The 25,916-nt window shown below is 42.2% G+C and overlaps 1 protein-coding gene across 1 annotated transcript in view; it reads right to left on the reverse strand.

Annotated features, from left to right (window-relative positions):
- The window catches only part of IL18RAP (interleukin 18 receptor accessory protein), a 41,847-nt gene extending 20,999 nt beyond the window's left edge, over window positions 1-20,848 (reverse strand). The window contains exons 1-5 of the mRNA XM_060188594.1: window positions 20,398-20,848; window positions 20,095-20,255; window positions 19,734-19,989; window positions 19,456-19,639; window positions 284-434 (exon numbers count right to left, since the gene is read on the reverse strand). Coding sequence (XP_060044577.1) covers window positions 284-434; window positions 19,456-19,639; window positions 19,734-19,989; window positions 20,095-20,164 — 661 coding nt within the window. The 5' untranslated portion in view covers window positions 20,165-20,255; window positions 20,398-20,848. The remainder of the gene's footprint in view (window positions 1-283; window positions 435-19,455; window positions 19,640-19,733; window positions 19,990-20,094; window positions 20,256-20,397) is intronic.
- Window positions 20,849-25,916: the final 5,068 nt, after the last annotated feature.

The following is a 25,916-nucleotide window of genomic DNA, read 5'->3' on the forward strand; positions in this document are numbered from 1 at the left end:
TAGTGTCATTTTTTTTAGTTCCCTACAAAAGCAAAATAGCGGTAAGCACTTGAAAAACTCAAGTGATAACAACTTGAATATGATCCATCCAGAACTAGACCTTCCTTGGACGACAGAATGTATGCTAGTGAGAAATGGATGTTTGTGTAGTGCAAGACTATTCATGACTCCCAGTTTATAAATACCTAAAAGACTATATATATACATACATATATATGGAAGATAACTTCAATTGAGTGAGTGGAGTTCATATCTGAAATCTTGAAATGAAAACCTCACTTACCATAGGTCATCACTTGAATGAAAGCTCTGACAATCCATGAGCTTGAATTATCTGACTGAGTATAGTCACATCTGTATGTACCTGTATGTTCTGTGTATACATCATTAATTAAGAATGAGTTCTTCCTTCCTTTAGATATTAGTTTTCCATCCTAATTGAGAGACAAAAAAAAATTAAATAACTCTTTAACCAAAGAAGTGTTATTAGAATAGTATCAATTAAACCTACAGAAAAACTTCATGGAATTAAACTAGGTAAAGAGAAGGTCAGAGATAAGAGTATCACAATAACGCCCACAAACTATAAATACAATCTGTTGGGGGGAAGAAAAAGTCTCTGTAAGATTCTAATTGGAAATGAGAGGCATTTTCTAACACAAGTATTTAATGTGGAGATCAAAGCACTAAACCTAATCAGACCATAAGAACTATTTAACCCAGCATTTCCTAAAATGTGACTTAGGCCCCTGAGAATTATTCTATAAAATGCACTTCTCCTCCTCCCTCCTTCTCTCCCTCCTCCTCCTCCTTTTCTTTTACTTCTTCTTCTCTCTGTCTCTCTCTTTTCCCCCACCCCTTATTTTGCCAACAGGGCTATCAGTGGGGCTCAGTGCCTACACAATGAATCCATTGCTCCTAACAGCCATTTTTATCTTTCTTTTTTTTTACATTTATTTATTTATTTTCACTTTTGTTGCCTTTGTTGTTTAACATTGTTGTGGTTATTGATGTCGTTGTTGGTGGATAGGACAGAGAGAAATGGAGAGAGGAGGGGAAGAGAAAGAGAGGGGAGAGAAAGATAGACACCTGCAGACCTGCTTCACTGCCTGTGAAGTGACTCCCCTGGGGAGCCAGGGGCTGGAACCGAGGTGGGCAGCTAGGGGCTCTAACCGAGATCCTTACACCTGTCCTTGCACTTTGCGCCACATGCGCTTAACCCGCTGTGCCACCGCTGGACTCCCTTTTTCTTTCTTTTTTATGTGATAGAATAGAGAAAAGGTTATTGTCTGGGGAGATGATGTCATGACTGGAAAAAAAGCTGGATCAAGGAAGAGAGTATAAAGCTGGATCAAGGAAGAGAGTAGCTCCCAAATATGGGAAACGTGTACAAATATTGTTGACTCTAAACCCCATCAATTTGATCTGGGGCCCATATTCAGCATAGGAGCCTATTGTTGTTATTGCTGTCGTTGTTGTTGGAGAAATCAAGAGAGGAGGGGAAGACAGAGGAAAAAGAGAGTGCTCCAGAGGGGAAAAATTGATTGAATGTCTCAAACTTTTTAAAGCACAGACTAAATCTTTTTAATATGTAGGCTGAGTCTTTGATAGGTTTCTTAAAAGCTTAGACGAGGGGGTCGGTCGGTGGCGCAGTGGGTTAAGCACACGTGGCGCAGAGCACAGGCACCAGCGTAGGGATCCCGGTTGGAGCCCCTGGCTCCCCACCTGCAGGGGAGTCGCTTCACAGGCGGTGGAGCAGGTCTGCAGGTGTCTATCTTTCTCTCCCCCTCTCTCTCTGTCTTCCCCTCCTCTCTCCATTTCTCTCTGTCCTATCCAACAACAAAGCAACGTCAACAATGGCAATAATAACTGCAACGAGGCTGCAACAACTAGGGCAACAAAAAGGGGGAAAAATGGCCTCCAGGAGCGGTGGATTCATGGTGCAGGCACCGAGCCCAGCAAATAACCCTGGAGGAAAAAAAAAAAAAAAAGCTTAGACCAGGGAGAACAGAAGCAACTGGGCACAGCTATATACAAATAATGTCAAAGGACATAAATTATGGTGATGCTGTGTATGATACAGCAAATCCTAACAAAGGGATATTTCAAAGTTAACCAAATTACCAAATAATGTGATTATAGCAATAACTATCTATTGTCTTCTTAAACCCTAAGACAGCAGGAACCTCCTACTTCCTCTATAGAGCCTATATTTCCCCCAGTCCTGGAACCTCTAGGGTGGGGCTCACTTTCCTGCATGCTTCTCTCAATTCATAACAAAAGATATTGCATCCACTTATCCCAACCTAATCAACACAAAGAGTACCACCTCAGCATGCTTCACTTCAGACTGTGTCCAGAGATGTCAGGCATGGAATGTCAACCCTTCATCCTCGTTACTTAGGTAAGACCTTTCCTTTCATAGTATTCTCTAATTCCATTCCAGGAGGCTTACTTCCTAACAAAATCCCAAAACCTAGATATAGACCAGGTCCCGTAAGATACAGCATATGTTCACCTGTATCCATAAATTAGGGCAAAATATATACCTGAAAGCAAAAATACACAAAAGCCTGCAGTGAGTCAGTATAAAGTTCCTAATGAAATAGTGTCTACTTAGATTTAGATACCCTCCACTCACCTACTTTCTATTACACTTTCCTCAGTCACTCCAAAGTTAACCTTATCAAGCAAGGGCTGCAAAAGCTGAATAAGTGCAAGAGACTGGCATACTTTAATGATGACTCTTTAGTCACTATCAGGCCACCCCATCAGCTGGGGGCCTAATCCAGGAGTCCTGAGATTCCCAAACAGACATGATGGGCCTAGACCTCAAATAAATCCCTCTCTCTATTGTTACCGGTCATTTTTATCAGGAACAACACAACAGACCCCTTTGTGGGCCCCCATATGACCTTGCCCTCAACGTGGACCAACAATGGTAGAGAATGTTCCATCCTCCGAAGGGAGGATGGACTACATACTTTATGCTATACCTGAGGAAGATGGGTCGATATTGGGGCAGCTTGGAATGTTCCTACTTATGACCACAGAATGTGAGCTCAGATCTACAGGGATGCAGAGGTCATATCAGCTCTTAAGCTGAATATGAGCCCCAGATAACATCAAATCGATGGGGTTTACAGTCAACAATACTTATACCCCTTCCCTATACTAGGAGGTACTCTCTTCCCTGTTCCAGCTTTCTGGTCCTTTTTGCAGCCATGACATCATCTCCTCAGACAATAACTTGGATCCACATGCATATCAGATTTCAGGCTCAGGGGAAAAAAGAAATAGGAAAAAATAGTATAGGCCCTTTAGAATATAACTAAAATATGCCTACTAGCTATCTACAAAATGGAGGACTCCCCCCCAACACTTCATCTGCACTATTCCAGCCTTTAGGTCCATGATTGTTCAACAATTTGTTTGGTTTTGTACGTTAACTCTCTTTTCAACCACCAGGTTCCAGATGCTAGCATGATGCCAACTAGACTTCCCTGGACAGACAACCCCACCAATGTGTCCTGGAGCTCCGCTTCCCCAAAGCTCTTCCCCACTAGAGAAAGAGAAAGACAGGCTGGGAGTATGGATTGACCTGTCAACGCCCATGTTCCGTGAGGAAGCAATTAACAGAAGTCAGACCTTCCACCTTCAGCATCCCACAATGACCTTGGGTCCATACTCCCAGAGGGTTAAAGAATAGGAAAGCTAATAGGGAGGGATAGAATACGGAGTTCTGGTGGTGGGAACTATGCAAAGTTGTACCCCTCATACTATGGTTTTGTCAATGCTTCCTTTTTATAAATTAAAAAAAAAAAAAAAGGGAATGCTCTGGGTGGTGGCACAGTGGATAAAGAATTGGACTCTCAAGCATGAGGTCCTGAGTTTAATCCCTGGCAGCATATGTACTAGAGTGATGTCTGGTCTCTCCTATGTTTCTCATAAATAAATTTTTTAAATCTTTTCAAAAAAAAGAGAGAGGGAGAGAGGAAGAAAGACACCTGCAGACCTGATTCACAGCTTGTGAAGCGACCTCCCTGCAGGTGGGGAGCTAAGGGCTCAAACTGGGATCCTTGCACTTCACACCATGTGCACTTAACCCGCTGCCCGCGGCCCCAGCATACGTTTTTAACCATTTCTGGAAATGGGGTAGCCTTCCCATGCATTGATGGGTTCAATAAAAATTTCATTGTACCCCTCTTATTCTATGGTTTTGTTAATGTCTTCTTTCTTAAATTAAAAAAAAAAAAGTTCATCTCTAGGAAGTCGGGTGGTAGTGCAGTGGGTTAAGTGCATGTGGCTCAAAGCACAAGGACCAGTGTAAGGATCCCGGTTCAAGCCCCTGGCTCCCTACCTGCAGGGGAGTCACTTCACAGGTGGTGAAGCAGGTCTGCAGGTGTCTCTTTGTCTTTCTCCCTCTCTCCCTCTTTATCTCCCCCTCCCCTCTCAATTTCTGGCTGTCTCTGTCCAATAATAAAGCAAAGTGCAAGGACTGGCTTAAGGATCCTGGTTCAAGCCCCCGGCTCCCCACCTGCAGAGAAGTCACTTCACAGGCGGTGAAGCAGGTCTGCAGGTGTCTGTCTTTCTCTCCCCCTCTCTGTCTTCCCCTCCTCTCTCCATTTCTCTCTGTCCTATCTAACAATGACAACATCAGTAACAATAATAACCACAATAACAATAAAAAGGGCAACAAAAGGGAAAATAAATAAATATAAAATTTTAAAAATCTCATCTCTAAATTTAACTAATGAAGGGAGTAAATTTTTTTAATTGATAATACTAAGTAAATTAACAGGTGTACAAATATATGTATATGTATCTATAAAGACAAGTAATGGCTGGTGCTTAAGAAACACTTGTTTGGCTCACAGTGAACCCAAAGGCAAAGACAACTAAAATACACTTAGGAATATTTCTTTCACTTGTCTGGAATCTATCATGATTCTCTTTTGCTTTGAGGATAGATCTAAAATTATTCACAAACTGACCTTGCCATTCCTTCCCAGTCTTTTTCTGCTTTTCTCCCTCTCCCCACTTGCCACCCCCCCCCCAAATAAATGTGTCCTCTCTCAATCTGTGCATGTATATGTCTTCTACCACTTTCTGCTATGGGGTGGACTGCTGCTCAGTCTGCAATGCCAGCTTAAGAGGCAGCTGCCATGGAAACAGGGTGTCAGCAAAGCAGAGTCGATACTTCGGGCTCCTTCTTTACTGCACGCAGCTCTTTTATGGTACCAGTTCGTCTGTGACTGCTGAAAACCAAGACACACAGCCAGACCTGGGAACACTGTGAGGAATAACCAGAATTACTTCCTCTCGGGAAACTCTTAGATAAAGGCTGCAGACTACAGTAGGATGTATTCAGCCGGCGGCTCTGCCACAGCTCACACACAGGAGGGCTTCTCTTTCCAGTCGAATCAGAGCTTTGATTAATAGGCAGAAGTCAGTCAATAGGAGGGAAGTTACAGGGGCCATGTGGTGGCTCACCTGGCAGAGTGCACATGTTACCACAAGTGAAGATCTGGCTTCATGCCATTGGGCCTCACGTGCAGGGAAGAAGCTATACAAGCAATGGAATAGTGCTACAGATCTGTCTATCTGTCTGTCTGTCTAATCTATTTATCTATTTATTTTTTTAAATATTTATTTATTTATTCATGAGAAAGATAGGAGAGAAAGAACCAGCCATCACTCTGGTACATGTGCTGCCCGGGATCGAACTGAGGACCTCATGCTTGAGAGTCTATTGCCTTAGCCACTGCGCCACCTCCTGGACCACTTATCTATCTATTTATCTATCTCTATCTCTCTAACTCTGTATCATTCTGTTTCTCACTCTATCAGAAAGAAAAAGGGGGGAGTCGGGCAGTAGCACAGCGGGTTAAGCACATGTGGCACAAAGCACAAGGACTTGCTCAAGGATCCCAGTTCGAGCCCCCGGCTCCCCACCTGCAGGGGGTCGCTTCACAAACGGTGAAGCAGGTCTGCAGGTATCTATATTTCTCTCCCCCTCTCTGTCTTCACCTCCTTTCTCCATTTCTCTCTGTCCTATCCAACAATGACAACATCAATAACATTAACAAAAAACAAGAACAACAAAAGGGAATAAATAAATATTTTTTTAAAGTTGCACTTATCAGAAGCAACCAATAGCACAGCTATATACAAGATACTGGGTACTGTACAGCAAACCATAACAAAAGGACCTTTCAAAGTTAACCCAATTACCAAATAATGTGATGATAACATTAATTATCGACTATCTTTTTGAACCCTAAGACAGCAGGAACCTCACATCTCCACTATAGAGCCTCTACTTCCCCCAGTCCTGGAACCCCTGGATAGGGCCCACTTTCCCGTATGCCTCTCCCAATCCATATCAAATAATATTGCATCTGCCGATCACAACCTAACCAACACAACGATTGCCACCTAAACATGCTTCACTTTAGACTGTGTCCAGAGACTCCACGTGTGGAATGACAACCTTTCAGCTTCATTACTTGGGTGAGACCTTTCCTTTCATAGTATACTCTAATTCCATCTCAGGTGGTTCACTTTCTAATAAAGTCCCAAAACCTAAATATACACCAGTTTCTGTGAGACAGAGCATTATGTTCACACGTATCCATAAACTACTGCAAAATATATATCTGAAAGCAGAAGTACACTAGAGTTTGCAGTGAGTACCTCCCTAACACTTCCTCTCCACTATTCCAAGCTTTGGGTCCATGATTGCTCAACAATTTGTTTGGCTTCATATGCTAACTCTCTTTTCAGTCACCAGGTTCCAGATGTCATCAGGATGCCGGCCAGGCTTCCCTGGACTGAAGACCCCACCAATGTGTCCTGGAGCTCCGCTTCCCCAGAGACCCACCCTACTAGGGAAAGAGAGAGGCAGACTGGGAGTATGGACCAACCAGTCAACAGCCATGTTCAGCGGGGAAGCAATTACAGAAGCCAGACCTCCCACCTTCTACAACCCACAATGACCCTGGGTCCATGCTCCCAGAGGGATAGAGAATGGGAAAGCTATCAGGGGAGGGGGTGGGATATGGAGATTGGGTGATGGGAATTGTGTGGAGTTGCACCCCTCCTACCCTATGGTTTTGTTAACTTATCCTTTCTTAAACAAAAAAATAAAAATAATAATAATTTTAAAAAGCTGCACTTAAAAAAAAAAAAAGAAAGAAAAAGGGAAGACATGGCCACCAGGAACAGTGGAACCATACAGGCATGGAACCCTAGCAGTAATTCTGGTGACAAAAAATTAAAAGGTAGGTAACATTTTAGAAACATCAAAAACAAAGCATGTATATAGAAAATAAGAACAAGGTAAAAGGACTAGTGCATGTACCTGTGTTGGATCTGTGTGTCTCCAGTATTTGCCAAGCAAACCAGCAATAGTAAGTAAAAGATGAGTGAATAAATTACATGTCTAATTTATAAAAAGATGGATTGATAAGCCCTTTAAAGGCCTCTCCAGGACTTTGCCCTCACTATAAAGTAGCCATGGTAGGGACTACCTCACTTTTTCGAAGGGAGGCTGGGTCAACCTACTCTGGCACTTGAGGAAGACTGGTCTTGAAATGAATGCAGCCTAGAATGTTCCCAGCTGTGCCCATGGACTGTGAGCTCAGACTTACAGGGACTCAGAGGTTTCACAGGCTTTTGGGCTAAATACAAATATATATGGGCCCAGGGTCAGATTAATGTGGTAATCAGTTAACTGTGTTTATATATTTCCTTCAAGTTTGGGAGCTACACTCTGCCCTAATCCAGCTTTCTAACTCTGTTCTCAGCTCTGACTACATCTTCCCAGACAATACTTTCAACATGCCTGAATGTTAACTATCAAGTTCAGGGGAAAAAAACCATGGGCCTCAAGGAACATTTCTAAAATAGAATTCTTAGTGTCTTATCACCCTAAAATGCCTATTCTCACCCGCTCTATTCCTACTTTCTGGTACAAAGTACAAAGCACAAGGACCCCAGTTCAAGCCCCTGGCTCTCCACCTACAAGGGAGTCACTTCACAAGAGGTGAAGCAGGTCTGCAGGTATTTATCTTTCTCTCCCCCTCTTTATCTCTCCCCTCTCAATTTTTCTCTCTGTCTTATCCAATAAAAAATAGAAAAAGTGGATTCAGAGTGCAGGCACCAAGCTCCAGTGATAATCCTGAGATAAAATAAATAAATAAGTAAAAGTAAGTAAAAGTAACAGGAGCATAATTGTCACCTCACCCATCAAGAGAAAAGGGATATGAACAAAAATAACAAAATAATAGGTATCTATCAAGATGAGAGAGGTGTTTTTTTATCCATGTATTCATAATAAATTCCTATTTACTAAACATTTTATCCTGCCTCATAACTTACTGCCTTTCAGCCACCAAGTTGCAGACGCTACTATGATCCATCCTGACTTCCCTGAGCAAACAACCTCACCAATATTTCCTGGAACCTCACTTCTCCAGAGCTCTACCCCACTAGGGAAAGATAGAAACAGGCTGGGGGTATATATAATCCTGTCAATGCCCACGTCCAACAAAGAAGTAATTACAGAAGGCAAACATCCTACCTTCTGCACCCTAAAAAGAATTTTGGTCCATAATCTGAGAGGGAGAATAATGTTATGAAAAGATGACTAGAGGGCTGTGAACTCCAATTCCATCAGGACCCAGAAAGAGAAGAGGAAAAAAAGACATTCAGAAGTAGTAATAGGTGTAGCTGTGACTTAAAATGGAAGAGAGGGCAGAACCATAGGAAAAAATGGGGGGAAATATAGATAGATAGTTAGATAGATAGATAGATAGACAAATAGTAATAGAAATAATAGCCAACCCATATCTGTGACCTTGAGAGAACCACTGAAATTTCCATTGGAGGGAATGAGAACACAGAAACAGTGTGGAATTATACCCCTGTTATTTTGTAATTTTGTAAATCACTAATAAAAATAAAATTTTAAAAAAGGGTTGATGCATGGGTCATACACTCAGACAGTTTTAGAAAAGTGAATAAAGGGCTAGAGACAGCATAATGGTTACACAAAAGACTTTAATGACTAAGGTCCTGAGGTTCCAGGTTCAATCCCCAACATCACCATAAACCAGAGCTGAGAAGCTTTCTAGCCTTTCTCTCCATCTCTCTGTATCTTCTCTCTCTCTCTCTCTCATAAAATGTTTTTTTAAAAATAAAAGCGACTGGGACTGGGTGGTGGCACACCTGATTGAGCACACATATTACATATTACAATGTGCAAGGACCCAGGTTCAAGTCTCCAGTCCCCATCTGCAGGGGAAAAGCTTCACAAGTGGTGAAGCAATGCTGTGGGTGTCTCTCTGTCTCCCTCCTGTTCTATCTCCCCCTTCCCTCTAAATTTCTGGCTGTTTCTATCCAATAAATTAAGATAATGTAAATGTTCTTAAAAAGAAAAGTGACTGAAAACTAAGTGTGGACGTTCTCATAAATTGAAACAAAATTCATATATTTGCCTTTATAGCACTAGGGGCCAGAGCATAGAAAGGATCTAGAAATATCTGTTGAATGAATCTCACTGCAGTGTCGTATCTCTGTGTAATTGAGGTCTCCCAGTTTTTCTATTAAAAGTAACAGGAGCAGACCAGGCAGTGTGTACCTGGTTAAGAGCACATACTACAATGCTCAAGGACCCAAGTTCAAAGCCCCTGGTACAGGGGAAAAGCTTCACAAATGATGAAGCTGTGCTGCAGGTGTCTCTCTGTCTCTCTCACTCTATCTCTCCCTCCCCTCTCAATTTTTCTTTGTCTCTATCCAATAAAAAAAATAAGTAACAGGACTGGGCTCAGGCAGTGGTGCACTGGGTTAAGCGCTCACAGTACAAAGCATAGGACCCCAGTTCAAGCCCCTGGCTCTCCACCTTCAGGGAATGTCAAGGGGCAGTTTGCTTTTCCTGACTTTGAGTTTCATGCTCTTTCTGGCTAATTTATCTACCATTGGTTTACAAAGTTCAATATCTTCACAGGCTACATTCACACCTCAGTGAGTTTCACTTCTGATTGAGGATTTTCCCTTCTGCCTTGTCTGCTGGCGTATAGAAACAGGGATTCCCCCACTACTCTGAATGGCTGGGGTGGTTTCCGTGGCCCAAGGAGAAGTTTCCAGTAGATTTGCAAGGGGTCAAAGGGAAGGGTAGGAACTAGGCTAAGAAAGCCAGTTGCAGACGGGAAGTAAAACAAGGTTGCATGGGTGGAGGGAGAGACATGGTTACATGTGATTGCAATACCAAGGGTCCTTTTTAAAAAATATTTTATTTATTTTTTTAGAAGGAGAGTATTAATTTATTTATTTTTCCTTCATTTTATTGGTGATTTAATAGTTTATAGTATAGTTACTGGCATCTAAAATAAGAGTATGTATCCGTTTTTTAAAAATTTTAATTTGTATTTATAAAAAGGCAACACTGAAAAAAAACATAGGATAAGAGGGGTACAACTCCACACAATTCCCACCACCAGAACTCCGTAGCCCATACTCCCAGAGGGTTAATTTTTTTTTATTTTTAAGTATTTAATTATTTGGATAGAGATAGAAAGAAGTTGAGAAAGATGAGAGAAATAAAAGGGCAGAGAGAGACCAGAAAGATGAGAGAGACCAGAAAGATGAGAGAGATAAAAGGGCAGAGAGAGACCAGAAAGATGAGAGATGAGACCAGAAAGATGAGAGAGATAAAAGGGCAGAGAGAGACCACTACCAGGCTGGTCAATATTTTTAGTAAGTGATTAAGTGAAGACATTTGTGCATGTCCTCTCCAAATATTCATAAATGTGGAAGCAATGGATAATATGTTGGCTTTAAAAATGGAATTCTGAGGGCCAGACAGTAACACAGCGAGTTAAGCGCACATGGCACAAAGCACAGGACTGACTCAAGGATACTGGTTCGAGCCCCCAGCTCCCCACCTGCAGTAGGGTCACTTCACAGGCAGTGAAGCAGGTCTTCATGTGTCTGTCTTTCTCTCCCCCTCTCTGTATTCCCCATCTCTTTTGATTTCTCTCTGTCCTATCCAGCAACAACAACAGCAATGGCAACAATAACAACAACAAGGACAACAAAATGGGAAAAATGCTTCCAGAAGCAGTGGATTGATAGTGCAGGCACCAAACCTCAGCAACAACCCTGGAGGCAAAACAAAAACAATTGAATTCCAATCTTCTGACAGGTAGAATTATGCAATTAAAGTCAACATGTGTGGTCCAAGAGGTGTCACAGTGGATAAAGCATTGGACTCTCAAGTATGAGGTCCCAAATTCAATCCCTAGTAGCACATGTACCAGAGTGATATCTAGTTATTTCTTTCCTCCTATCTTTCTCATTAATAAATAAATAAAATCTTAGAAAGAAAGAGAAAAATACTTTTAAAAAGTCAACATATTAGAATTTAGTAGGAAAAAATGTAAAATCACGAGCATGTGTCAAAATCCTACTCTAGTAAGCATAAAATAGAACCAGTAGAGTCACAATTCTGTGTTCTCATTTTGATTTTTAAGATAAATAAGCAGATAGACAAATAGACCAGAACATCACTCTGCAACGTCAGGGATCAAACTCAGGACCACAAACTTTTAAGGCAAGAATTCTACCACTGAGCCCTTAGTTCCCAGCCTTTAGTTCTTGTGAAAAAAAAAAAAAACTTTTCTGACAACTTAGAGAAAATCAGAGAGGTCAGGAAATGGTGCACCTGGTTAAGCACACACATTACAGTGCACAAGGACCCAGGTTGAAGCCCCTGGTCCCCACCTGCAGGGGGAAAGCTTCATGAGTGGTGAAGCAGGGCTGCTGGTATCTCTCCCTCTCTCTCTCTCTCTCTCTTCCCCCCTCAATTTCTCTCTGTATTTATCCAATAATAAATAAAAATATTTTAAAAAGAGAGAAGGGGTCAGGAGGTGGAGCACCATATTAAGCACACATGGCAAGAAGCACAAGAACCGGCTCAAGGGTCCCGGTTCAGGCCCAGACTCCCAACCTGCAAGGAGGTCAACACATAAGTGGTGAAGCAGGTTTGCAGGTCTCTATCTTTCTCTCCTCCTTTCTGTCTTCCCTTCTTTCTCAATTTCTCTCTGTTCTATCCAACAACAACTGCTATAACAATAACAACAACAAAAAAAAATGACCACCAGGAACAGTGGATTTGTAGTGCAGGCACCAAGCCCCAGCAATAACCCTGGAGGCAGAGAGAGAGAGACAGAGAGAGAAAGAGAAAGAGAGGAAGAGAGAGAGAAAATCAGTCACTGATGGAGCAGTTCCAAACCTAATGCAATTACAGACTGCATCAGCAGAGTGTTCAGTAAAAGGAAGGAAAATTTCTGTTTTCAGTATCACTTAAACAGTGTGGGTTATAACATTGAACAAATGAATGTGTCAGTGTCTCATCCAGTGGAACAGTTTTCAAATGTCAAATCTAAATCATCTTTACTTTTCCCTTCTTAAAATCAGATAAAATTTGGGTCTTAATCAATCTCACCATCCTCACAAGCTCTCCGTATCATTCAGCTCACAGGACACTAACACTTATCAATTGCTAGAAGAAGATCAAAAGGAAGTGTGAAGAGAAGTGGTAGGTCTACGTGTGAAGACTCCATGGAACATGGCACTCATAGACAGTGGAACAGCCATGTCAACACTGTGGCCAGAGAATGTGGCCGAGGAGTGAAATTATTTTTTGTTTGCTAGTTTATTTGTTTGATTTTACCATCAGGGTCATCACTGGGGACTGGTGATTACATGGATCCACCATTCCCAGAGGCAATTTTTTTCCTCTTTTCTTTTATTTATTTTTTATAAAGGTGAGAGAGAGAGAGAGAGCTAATGAGAGAAGAGAGACACTAAAGCACTGCTCCACGGCTCATGAAACATTTCCCATGCAGCGGCCAGGATCTTGAACCCGGGTCCACACACATGGTAACTGCTCTACCAGGTAAGCCACCACCTGGCCCCAGAGTGAAATTGTCTTTTTTTTTAAAGTTTTATTTTTGACTAATAGAGTTACAAGATTGTAAGATTACAGTGTATAGTTCCACACCACACCCACCATCAGAGTTCTGTGACCCCCCACTTCCCAAAGATAACCACCAGAGTTCTAGAATGAAATTATCGTAAAGCACCAATGGAAAAGTTACTCGAGGTGAGCACAAAGCCTACTGACAGAAGATCATAGAGTGTCACTGACACCACATCTCAGTATGCCAGGCCAGGGCAGAAGACCCTCTTGCACCACCACTTGTTACTATGTTGTCTTATGTGAGAGATGTATTTAGCTGTGACCTGGGAGATGGCATAGTGGATAAAACATTGGACTCTCAGGGACAGGCATTGGTGCATCTGGTATCGTACACATATTATTATGTCCAAGCCCCCGACCCCCACCTGCAGAGGGGAAAGTTTCACAAGTGGTAAAGCACAGTTGCAGGTATCTCTCTTTTTTATTCTCCCTCTCTCTCTTTCCATGGGTCTATCAGAAAGAAAAAGAAACTCTCAAGTATGTGCCGGGCTAGCTTCGTTGGCAGGAGAGAGAGACACGACACAGTTCAGTCTTTATTCATGTGGAACTCAGCGCAATCTAAGCTATCTCTAATCACAATCTTGTCCTTATATATCCTGGGGCTGCCAGTGCAGATCAATTTATAGGTTCTCTCCAGAGCCTATTAGAGACGGAAGTCCTGGTGAAGTGCTTCTGATGATTCTGGTGACAGAGCAGCTGTATATATACTCGCCAAGTAGGGTGGAAACAGGATGTGACATAGAGAGGGTGGAGCAAAAAGAGATTGGTGGAAATCAGGGTGTGACAAGGAGAGGGGGTGGAGCAAAAAGGGAGTATGAACCAGCGGGATTAAACCAATGCCCTGCAGGCAGGGCGGTGCTTAGTTAACAGTGGTTATGTAAATAGAATAAAGTGTTAAACAGGAGGATTAAACCAATGAAACAGAAGGGGTTTTAGAAGCAGAATTAGAAGCATACCAACAAGTATGTGGTCCCAAGTCTGACCTCTAACATTTCATTTACCAGGTGATGCCCTGGTTCTGTTTTCCTTCTCCTCCTCCTCCTTCTCCTTCTCCTTCTCCTTCTCCTTCTCCTTCTCCTTCTCCTTTTTCTCCTCCTCCTCCTTCTCCTCCTCCTTCTTCTTCTCCTTCTCCTCCTCCTTCTTCTTCTCCTTCTCCTCCTTCTCCATCTCCTTCTTCTTCTCCTTCTCCATCTCCTTCTTCTCCTTCTCCTTCTCCTTCTCCTCCTTCTCCTTCTCCTTCTCCTCCTTCTCCTTCTCCTTCTCCTTCTTATTCTTATTCTTCTTCTTCTACTACTACTACTTCTCCTTCTTCTTCTCCTCCTCCTCCTCCTCCTCCTACTTCTTCTTCTCTTGAACATGTTCTTTATTTTATTAAGGAAGTAATGATTTAGAAGCAGATGTCACATGGGCACAATTTCTCATCCTTCCATGATAGATGTCTGCTCTTTTTATTGTTTATTAAAAACTAAAATGTCAACAAGACTATAGGATAAAAGGGGTACTTTTCGATACAATTCCCACCACCAGAGTTCCGCATCCCATCCCCTTCACTGAAAGTTTTCCTATTCTTTATCCCTCTGGAAGCATGGACTCAGGATCATTATGGGGTGCAGTAGACGGAAGGTCTGGGTCCTGTAATTGCTTCTCCATTGAACCATATTCCCAGCCTGTCCCTATCTTTCCCTAGTGGGGTGGGGATCTGGAGAGGTGGGGCTCTAGGACACATTGGTGAGGTTGTCTGCCTAAGAAGGTTCTCAGTTTTTCTACCCACCTCATTAATTTTTCTTTCTTTTATTTTGCCTGCAGGGTTATGGCTAGGGCTTGGCACCTGCACTATGAATCCACCACTTCTGGTGACCTTTTATTGTTTTTTCTTTCTATTTTTATTTGACAGGACAGAGAGAAACTGAAAGGGGAAGAGGAGATAGAAAGGGAGCGAGAGAGAAATAAATGCCTACAGGACTTCTTCACCACTCACAAAGAGTCCTTTCTGCAGTTGGGAAGTGGGGACTCACACCCAGGTCCTTACACATGGTGCTATGTGCAATTAACCAAATGTGTCACTTCCCAGGCCTGCTTCATCAATATTTTTAAGAGAAATGTTCTTAATGAAAGAAAATGTTCTCTCATTAAATGAAATTATCTTTCATTTAAGATGAAATCGGGGCCAGGCAGTGATGCACCTGGTTATGCACATACATCACAGTGCACAAGGACCCAGGTTCAAGCCCCTGGAACCCACCTGCAGGGGGAAGGCTTTGCAAGTGGTGAAGCAGTGCTGCAGGTGCCTCTCCATCTCTTTCCCTCTCTGTCTTCCCCTTCCCTCTCAATTTCTTTCTGTCTCTATACAATAATAAATAAATAAAATGAGATCTGTTTAGGCTAAGGTCATTTTTTCCTATTATGCTTTTAGAGATAATAAAATAATAGAAAATGTTATTAGGATAAATAGCCAATAACCCACTTTGATTTCTCGAGCATTAAATACTTCTAGTGAAGATTTTCCAAGTCTGAGTTTTCTGGTGTGTCCACTAAAAATATTTTTGGAATCACCCAGAGACTCCATCCTACGAATCTGTTTCAGTCAGACAGTCTCTATCTCTCACAGGTATATCTGGGTTAGGACTTACATCTGAATTCAGCAACACCGTGTTTCCATTCTCTCTGCCGTGATAGTTTGGCCTCTTCTGAGATGCCGTAGGTGTAACACACCCACCATTCATGTGCCTGAGATTCAGCGTGAAGGAAAAAGTGAACTAGGTATCATCTCCTGTCTAATATCGTCCTTTAGAGATACACTGAACCATGAGGGTTCCCAGTCTACTGCAAGTACATACACACGAGCAAGTCCTAAAACTTATACTGAGTCGTGGCCTATCCAAATTTTCACCTGAAGTTGCAATTCTGTTTCTATGCCTCAAAACAAGGACTGAGAACTTAGTCATGAGCAAATCAAAAGTTTTACATATGTGTGTGTGTGTGTGTGTGTGTGTGTGTGTGTGTGTGTGTGTGTGTGTGTGTGTGTGTGTGTGTGTGTATAAGGGTATAAACCAGCAAAGGCAATCTTCAGAGCTTTTTTTATATATTACTGGACATGGGAACAACCTGTCCTCTTTCCCTTTGACGAGAGGCAACTGGCTCACAATCTAAGCACGTTCAGGAAAAAGGGATGTTTGTCTCCTTTTAAGACAAATCATCATCATTAATGGTTCTTCATTTGTGGTCAAGGCCCCAAAGAAATGAAATACAACTTTCTCTTGTGAATGCCATACAGCCTTGCGATTTAATTATGCAGAGAGCTGCATGTTGTGGAGTGTCCCAACATGCAAGTAACTTAAAACACTTCCACTTCAGGAAGTTTTTACCATTAAAAACTCAAATTCTGGGGTGAGGTGGCAAGAACCAGAGCAAGGATCCCAGTTAGAGCCCCCAGCTCCCCACCTGCAGAGGGGTCGCTTCACAAGTGGTAAAGCAGGTCTGCAGGTATCTATCTTTCTCTCCCTCTCTTTCTTCCCCTCCCCTCTCAATTTCTCTCTGTCCTATCCAATAAAATGGAAAAAATGGCCATCAGGAGCAGTGGATTAGTAGTCCCAGCACTGAGCTCCAGCAATAACCCTGGAGGCAAAAAAAAAAACAACTCATTTCCACCTGAAATAAATGGACATAAGTCAGCTTTAGAGGCCTAGGAACCATCTACTTTGCAAAGGCAAGACATCTGTCAGCCCAGATTACAGGTACTTTTGAACCAAATGGTTGGGGTTTTTTGTTTGTTTGGCTGATTGGTTGGTTTGGTTTGGTTTGGTTTGTTTGTTTTAAGAAAGAACTAGAAAGAATGAACATTGGCTCCTTTTACTAACTCTAAAGTTTACATGTCATGGAACTTAAATTTTCCTTAAATTAGGACTTTATTGAGGCCAACATGTTTCCAGTGTCACTTTAAAGTATAAAGCCACGCCCATGTTCAGCGGGGAAGCAATTACAGAAGCCAGACCTTCCACCTTCTGCATCCCACAATGACCTTGGGTCCATACTCCCAGAGGGATAAAGAGTAGGGAAGCTATCAGGGAAGGGGATGGGATACGGAGATCTGGTGGTGGGAATTGTGTGGAGTTGTACCCCTCTTATCCTATGGTTTTGTTAATGTCTCCATTTTTAAATAAATAAGTTATATATATATATATATAGCCAAATCAATCACAGCCCTGGTCCCCTGTATTTATTTCTACAATGGATATAAGAACACCTGTCTACTTACTGTCACCAAGCCTTAAGAGAATCAAGCAATGAATTGTCATCTCACACCACAGTAATTGTACAGCCAGGAGTTTCTGATGGTGGGATCTCCACCACATAAATGTATAATATATAAAGCACCATATTTAATACAATATACAATTTAAAAATATGTAAGCCTCTAAATATAAACTTTATAAATAACAATGACATTTTTATATGAAGAGTTTCAAACTATAGTCACGAGATCAATCATTTTGAGTTGTCTCTTCAGATAAATGATTTGGAATAGAGGTGCCTTAAAATGGTATTTTTCATCCACAGATAAACTGTGAAGTTAAATCAAAAGTGTGATTTCTAGGGCGGGGGAGACAGCATAATGGTTATGCAAACAGACTCTCATGCCTGAGGCTCCTAAGTCCCAGGTTCAATCCCCCGCACCACCATAAGCCTGAGCTGAGCAGTGCTCTGGTGTTTCTCTCTCTCTCTCTCTCTGCATCTCTCTCTCAAAAAAAAAAAAAAAAAATTAATAAAAAAAAAAAAAAAGTGTGATTTCTTTTCAGCTTAAGTAACTGAACTTGAAACTAATTACTGTGAGTAGAAGAGGCGATTTAGATTCACTTCTTAGATTCCCATCTCCTCCCCACCCCCAGGTGACAACTAACATAGGGTTATCAGAGCTGTTTGTGTATTATTTCTGTATCAGTTTGCACCTAGAAAAAAAAAACTATAAAACAGAGTGAAAATGAGAAGTGTTGTGTTATGGAAGCTAATTAAGGTGACTCACTACTCAAAATCCTTATGCAGTTTGTCCTTTCCCTAGTCCTGTTCCCTTTTTTTCTCTTAGCACTGCTCTCCTAACCTGTGATAGACACCTACCATGTGTGATGCCAGAGACTGACCCTGGATCCTCAGGTACTGTGACCTAATGTGCTGAACTATCTCCCCAGCCCACTCCTCTATTTCTTTCAGAAATCCTTTAAGACTTTTGTTTGCTGAACATGCCTTTCTCTTTAGCAATGCTCATGGCTTCCAAAGAAAGAGAGAGGGAAAAAAAGAGCTTATCTGATCTTCTACTTGAGCCAATTAATGCTCCTAAGTGTCTATCTTACTTCATGTGTAATATACTACATTTTAGAAAGTATTCTGGCACTGACCAAAAGGTTGGTTCTAACAATTTAATGACTAGGTTCTGTGACACCCCCCCCCAAAGGGAAAGACAGATTTAGAAAATCAGAACTTCAGGGGCCGGGTGGTGGCGCACTTGGTTGAGCGCACATGTTACAATGCTCAAGGACCCAGGTTTGAGGCCCCAGTCCCCACCTGCAGTGGGAAAGCTTCTCAAGTGGTGAAGCAGTGTTACAGGTCTCTCTCTCTCTCTCTTCTCTCTCTCTCCCTTCTCTCTCTCTCCCTTTCTCTCTCTCTCTCTCTCTCTCTCTCATATACACACACCATTACCCCTCAATTTCTGACTGTCTCTATCCATAAATAAAGATAATTTTTTAAAAAATTTTAAAGATCATTTTTTAAAAAAGAAAGAAAATCAGACCTTCTCTGTAAGCACTAGGTCCACCACTAAAAAGTTTTAGACCACAGATCCTTAAGTCCAGCTTTCTACAGAGTACTTCTGGAGATAATCACCATAAGAGGGTTGGGCAGTAGTACAACCAGTTAAGCACACATAGTACTATGAGCAAGGACTTGGGTTGGAGACCCCACTCCTCACTTGCAGCAGGGATACTTCACAAGCAGTAAAGCAGGTCTGCAGGTGTCTCTCTTCCTCTCTCCCTCTCTATTTCCCCCTCCTCTCTCAATTTCTCTCTATCCTATCGAATAAAATGGAGGGGGGAGGGAAATTGGCTGCCAGGAGTGGTGGATTCATAGCACTGGCACCGAAGAGAGAGAGAGAGAGAGAAAACGGGTGGTGGTGACCTGGTTGAGTGCACATGTTACAGTGCTCAAGGATCCAGGTTCAAGCCCCCATCCACACCTGGGGGGGAAAGCTTTGCAAGTGGTGAAGCAGGGTTGCAGGTGTCTCTCTTTCTCCCTCTCTGTCTCCCCTACCCTCTTGATTGCTGGCTGTCTTATCCAATAAATAAAAATAATAAAGAGAGAGAGAGAGAGAGAGAATCATAGAAATAATGCTTTCACGTCAGTTTCAGAGAAGTTAGTCTTACTTGATACCAGGTCACCTTTGGATTTGAAACGTCCCCATGGGGGCTGAGACAAGGGCAATAAATGTAGTCAGTGGTTGCAAGAAGAAGACTTATCTTGTGTGATTCATGGTTCTTGCAGGATGAATTTGTCTTGAGTTTCACTTCTAAGACTGTCTTAGCACAAAAGGCCTCATCCTGGGACGTCCTAGAAGTGTTAGCAAAGCCTTGTTACAATAGATATTATATTTAGATGACAGGCTTGGGGGACTTTTTCAGATAGGAATGCTTTTGAGACATACCTAATCCTGGGTCTACAAATATAAGACCCAGAATCATTTACTCCTATGGTTGTAAAATGAAGGTCTCTGTTGTGTTTGCTGATGTGAGGGTAGTTGTCGATAATTTCACCTAACGATTCTCCCATTTGAGATTGTCGATACCATTGCACATCAGATAGTTTCTTACTATCAATGTAGTTACTTAAATCACAGAATAAAATAAACGTTTCCTCTCTGCTTGCAGAGTATGTCCAAATAATATTTTTTGTAGCACAATCTGAAAAACCACAGTAAACAAAACACCACAGAAATAAATGCATTGTCACTATAAACTTTGACCACAAGATTCATGATATGAAAGTGAAAAGTGAAAAATCCCTACCAGAAAGATTAAATGCTGTAATCTTCTCCCCTGAGGCAATCCAAAGAAACATCCAGCTCAAAGAGAGCATGGTTCTCTCTAGTCCTGTCCTGACTGCAATGAATTTGTTCCATCCACAGAATGGAGTACTTTGTGCTTCAGAGATCCATCCTGAGAATTCTCTTTATTTCAGTAAATTTTTAAAAAATGGGAAATGGAAAAATTAGAACCAGTGGTCACAACATTAAGTCATACAGGAAACAGTGAAAGGGTAGACCCAACCCATATGTGTCCTCTCATATGGTACTTCTTCCTAGCTCATACCTGGTACCCTGAGGCTCTGTCCTCAGATGGTAGAAAGTACTAGAGATCTCTCCAGTATTTATTTTACAACAGCACTATTCCCATTCATGAATACTTCGCTGTTATCCCCTAAATACCATCCAAAGAGCCACCTCCTAATAAAATCATGAAGATTATCATCATTAGGGCATAGAATTTCAATGTGTGAGTTTGGAAGGAAAACAGCCTTCAGACCACAGAGGTAAGCATTATTATTACTTAATTTTGCTTTAGCAGAAATTAAAAAGTAACTTTGCTATTGAATAGTCTCTTAAAGTCCTGAACTATTATCACTAAAAAAAAAAAAAAATTACCCAAGGGCCAGGTAGTGGCACACCTGATTGAGCTCACATGTTACAATGCTCAAGGACCCAGGTTTGAGCCCCAGGTCCCCATCTGCAGGGGGAAAGCTTTGTGAGTGGAAAAGCAGTGCTGCAGGTGTCTCTCTGTCTCTCTTCTTCTCTAGATAGAAATAGCTCTCTCTCTCTAGCTGAATGAATTTCCCCTTCCCTCTCAATTTTTAACTGTGTCTATTCAATATATAAATAAGGATAATTTTTAAAATTTTTTAATTAACCAGAAAAAAAACCTATGTGTCACTATCTGGTTATAATTATAAAGTGATTTAAGTCGTTGAAGAGGTGGCACAGTAGATAAAGCATTGGACTCTTAAGTATGAGGTCCTAAGTTCCATTCCTGGCAGCCCATGTACTACAGTCATGTCTGGTTCTCTCTTTTTCTCTTATTAATAAATAAACAGAATCTTAAAAAAAAAAAAAAAAGAGGAAGTCATTTAACCCATGGGAAGAAGCTCTGATACTATGGTGTCCCTAGATAGATAGATAGATATTAGCATATATAGATATATAGATACAAATCTCTCTCTCTCTCTCTCTCATGCTAAATAACAAGTGACCCTGAGGTGAAATCATACATGTGTAAGGCCCCAGTTTCACAAAAATAAATAATAATATAAGTCTATTCTACACAACATTCCTGGTTTTTGTTTGTTTGTTTGTTTCTGTTTTTATCAGAGCACTGCTCAGCTCTGGCTTATGGTGGTATGGGGGATTGTACTTGGAACTTTGAAGCCTCAGGCATGAGAGTCCCTTTGCATAACCATTACACTATCTACCCTGTTTTTTTAGGCAGCAAAGTTGAACACTTCCCCCTCTCCCCTCCCTGCTTCTCCCTCTCCATGTCTATCCAGCCATGCAAATTCTTGCCCTAACTGTTCCTTGATTTCACTGGCTATTCCTGCAACTTAACCACTCCACCTGCAGGAACTTTCTTTCCAGGAACTTTCTTTCCAGGTATCTCTAGCTTCGTTGCAAAAAGAAATGCTAAGGTTTCAGGGACTTGGGTGGTGGTGCACCTGGTTGAATGCACATGTTATAGTGCACAAGGACCCAGGATCAAGCCCCCACTCCCCACCTGCACGGGGGAAGTTTCACAAGTGGTTAAGCAGGTCTGCAGGTAGCTCTCTGTCTTTCTCCCTCTCTGTCATCCCCTTCCTTCTCAATTTCTGATTGTCTCTATCCAGTAAAAAAGTAAAGATATGTGGTCCAGGAGGTGGCACAGTGGATACAGCATTGGACTCTGAAGCATGAGGTCCCAAGTTCAATCCCCTGCAGCACATGTACCAGAGTGATGTCTAGCTCTTTCTCTCTCTCCTCCTGTCTTTCTCATGAATAAATAAATTCTTTTATTTAAAAAAGTAAAGATAATAAAAAAATAAAAAAGAAATACTAAGTTTTCTTCATCTTATAAAATCATTCATTTACAACCATTTTCCAACACACACACACACACACACACACACACACACACCTCCAGTATCTTCAGCTGCTAGAAGAGAATGGTTTTATTTATTCATTTGTTTGCCACCAGGGTTATAAATGGAGCTTGATGCCTGCATGACAAATCCATTACTCCTCATGGCCACTTTTCCCTTTCTTCTTTTTCCTTTTCCATTTATTTTCATAGGACACAGAGAAACTGGGAGGAAAGAAGAGAGAGAGAGAGAGAGAGAGACAGCAGCACCACTTCATGGCTCATGAAGCTTCCCTTTGCAGATAGGGATGAACCAAAGTCTTGAACCTGGATCCTTGCAGATGGTAACTTGTGTGCTCAACCTGTACACCACTTCCCAGTCCTGAAGGAGTTGTTTTAATAGTAATAGTTATAATTAGTTAAGAAGCAAGTTTTCTCTAACAAAATCATTTAGCTTGAAGGACCTCTGGAGACCCAGTTAGAAGATTCTAAGAGCAGCTGGGTATGTGACTCAGCGAGGGCAGAAGTAGAGTTAAAACCAGAGGAGTCTGCCAGTTATAGGAGAAGCAAATAGCCTTCCCTGAGGGCCATCAGCTAGGAATGGAGAGGGCCTTGAGAGTAACGAAAAAGATGAACCCAGAAGGAAATAAGACATAGCATGGATGGGGGTCGGGCGGTGGCGCAGTGGGTTGAGTACATGTGGTGCAAAGCGCAAGGACTGGTACAAGGATCCGGGTTCGAGCCCCCAGCTCCCCACTTGCAGGGGAGTCGCTTCACAGGCGGTGAAGCAGGTTTGCAGATGTCTATCTTTCTCTCCCCCTCTCTGTCTTCCCCTCCTCTCTCCATTTCTCTCTGTCCTATCCAACAATGAACAACATCAACAATGGCAATAATAATAACTACAGTGAGGCTACAACAACAAAGGCAACAAAAGGGTGAAAAAATGGCCTCCAGGAGCTGTGGATTCATGGTGCAGGCACCGAGCCCAGCAATAACCCTGGTGGAAAAAAAAACAAAAGAGAGAGAGAGAGATAGCGTGGAGACCATTCTACCACAATGTCCAGAGAAAGAGTAAATTCTATTGATAAATGTAAATGTCAGAAACTACAGAGGTACTAGATGTGGAAAGAACTGTCAAGAGCCAGGCATTGGCACACCTGGTTAAGTGCACACAGTGCAGTGTAAAGGACCCAGGTTCCCAGGTTCAAGTCTCTGTAGGGGGAAGAAACTACATGAGTGGTGAAGCAAGGCTGCAGGTATCTTTGTCTCTTTCCCTCTCTATCTCCCTTTCCTCTCTCAATTTCTGTCTATCCAATAATAAATATTTAAAATATTACAAGTGAAATATTTATATTCAGTAAAATACACATATAAAAAATTGTGGGGGGTGGCGGTCCGTAGTGCAGTGGGTTAAGCACACATGGTATGAAGTGCAAGGACCAGCTCAGGATCCCGGTTTGAGCCCTCAGATCCCCACCTGCAGGGAGGGTTGCTTCACTGGGGATGAAGCAGGTCTGCAGGTGTTTATCTTTCTCTCCCCCTCTCTGTCTTCCCCTCCCTTCTCGATTTCTCTCTGTCCTATCCAGCAACAACAGCAATGGCAACAATAACAACAGCAAGGGTAACAAACTGGAAAAAAAAATGGCCAGCAGGAGCCGTGGATTCATAGTGCAGGCACCGAGTCCCAGCAATAACCCTGGAGGCAAAAAAGAAAAAAAAAAATTAAAGGAGAAAAAGGGCTGGCAAATGGCCTATGCAGTGGTCTGGCCATTAATGGTGGGATTAGTCTGTGCCAAGGACTGAGATTATACAGGAAGAAGGAGACAGATGTGGAAACCGCACCTCCATAGCCCTTAGGGTGCAAGGGAGGAAGAAGCAGTGCAAGTTCCTGAGCTGATACGTGAGTGCTCTGACGCAACTCCATTTGGAGGTGGGGGTAGCAGGTCATGTTGGCAAGTGTGAGAAGAGTGCATAAAACCAGTTTCTCCTAAGAGGCAGGAAGAGAGGGAACCTCAAAAACCACGATGAAAATAAAGCCAAATCAGGAAACACCCCAGGGAGGTGTCTCCTAATCATAGTTTGTGCAGGTAGGGGCCTAGGACAGGATGCTACCACCTGTCTGTTGGCCTCTGTCTGAAAGGAGAGTGTGGACAGAAAAGAAATGGGATTTGGTGAGATGATGGAGGACTTTGAGGAGGACGAGGGACAGCATGAGAGTCACTGGTAACAGATGGAATGAAGCAGGAGAGAGAGATAGAGAGAGAGATGGAGAGGAGACCAACCATAGCATCACTCTGGCAAATGTGATACCAGGGACTGAACTGCAGATCTCATGCTTGTGGACTCCAGGACCATACCTTTTTTTTTGGCCTCCAGGGTTATCACAGGGGCTCAGTGCTGGCACAATGAATCCTCTGTTCCTGGAGGCCATTTTTTCATTTTATTGGATAGGATAGACAGAAATTGAGAGAGAAGGGAGAGATAGAGAGGGAGAGAGAGAGACATCTACAGATTTGCTTGCCACTTGTGAAGTGTCCCTCCTGGTGGGAAGCCAGGGGCTTGAACCCAGGTCCCTGTGCTTAGTACTAGGTGTGCTTAACTGCATGCACCACTACCCTTTTGTTCATTTTCTTTATCCACAAAACCTCTATAAAGAAAAATCTCTGGCAGAGGTCATGGGCGCCTTGGAATATAACTAAAATAGACCTACTAGCTATTTCTAAAATGGAGACCCCAAATCTTCATCTGCAATATTCCAGTTTTTGGTTCATGATTAGTCAACAATTTGTATGGCTTTATATGTGAATTCTTTTTCAGCCACCAGGTTCCAGATGCTACCATGATACCAACCTGAATTCCCTGGAGAGATGACCCCACCAATGTGTCCTGGACCCCTGCTTCCCCAGAGCCCTGCAACACTAGGGAAAGAGAGAGACAGGCTGGGAGTATGGATCGACCTGTCAATATCTATGTTCAGCGGGGAAGCAATTACAGAAGCCAGACCTTCCACCTTCTGCTCCCCATAATAGCCCTGGGTCCATACTTCCAGAGGGTCAAAGAACAGGAAAGCTATCAAGGGCAGGGATGGGATACAGAATTCTGGTGGTAGGAATTGTACCCCTCTTATCCTATGTTCCTGTCAGTGTTTCCATTTTATAAATAAAAAAAAGATATAAGAGATGAAAAAAGGAAAAGACTATTAAATGTTATTATGGTATGCCTTCCATGCCTCCGTCACCAAACTGTTTCTTTGAATTATACAGATTCATAGAACTGGGTAATTTTACCCAGGAGAGGCTGCAGGAGATGTGTTCCTGAATCAAGGGAGCCAGATGGTTGTGCACCCTGTTAAGTGCACTTTGGACTATGCACAAGGACCCAGGTTTGAACTCCTGCTCTCCACATACAGCAGGGATGCTTCAAAGAGTGAAGCAAGTCTGCAGGTGTCTTTCTCTCTCCCTCTCTATCTCCCTCCTCACCTCTCAATTTCTCTCTGTCCTATCCAATAAGATGAAAAAGAAGAAGAAAGGAGGAGAGAGAGGAGGAGGAGAATGGACCAGTGGTACTGAATATAAGAAACTGTTCATTTATTCACTTTGTGTTCATACTTGGGAATAAGGTAGTTGTTCTCATTTTACTGATAGAAAAAGCAAGGTTCACACTCCTTAAAATAGAGGTCTCCACTACTAGTAACCATCATATGTTTGATAAATAGAAGAGAAATTCAC

The sequence above is a fragment of the Erinaceus europaeus genome, chromosome 3 (genome assembly GCF_950295315.1).
Source record: "Erinaceus europaeus chromosome 3, mEriEur2.1, whole genome shotgun sequence".
NCBI classification, from domain to species: Eukaryota; Metazoa; Chordata; class Mammalia; order Eulipotyphla; family Erinaceidae; genus Erinaceus; species Erinaceus europaeus.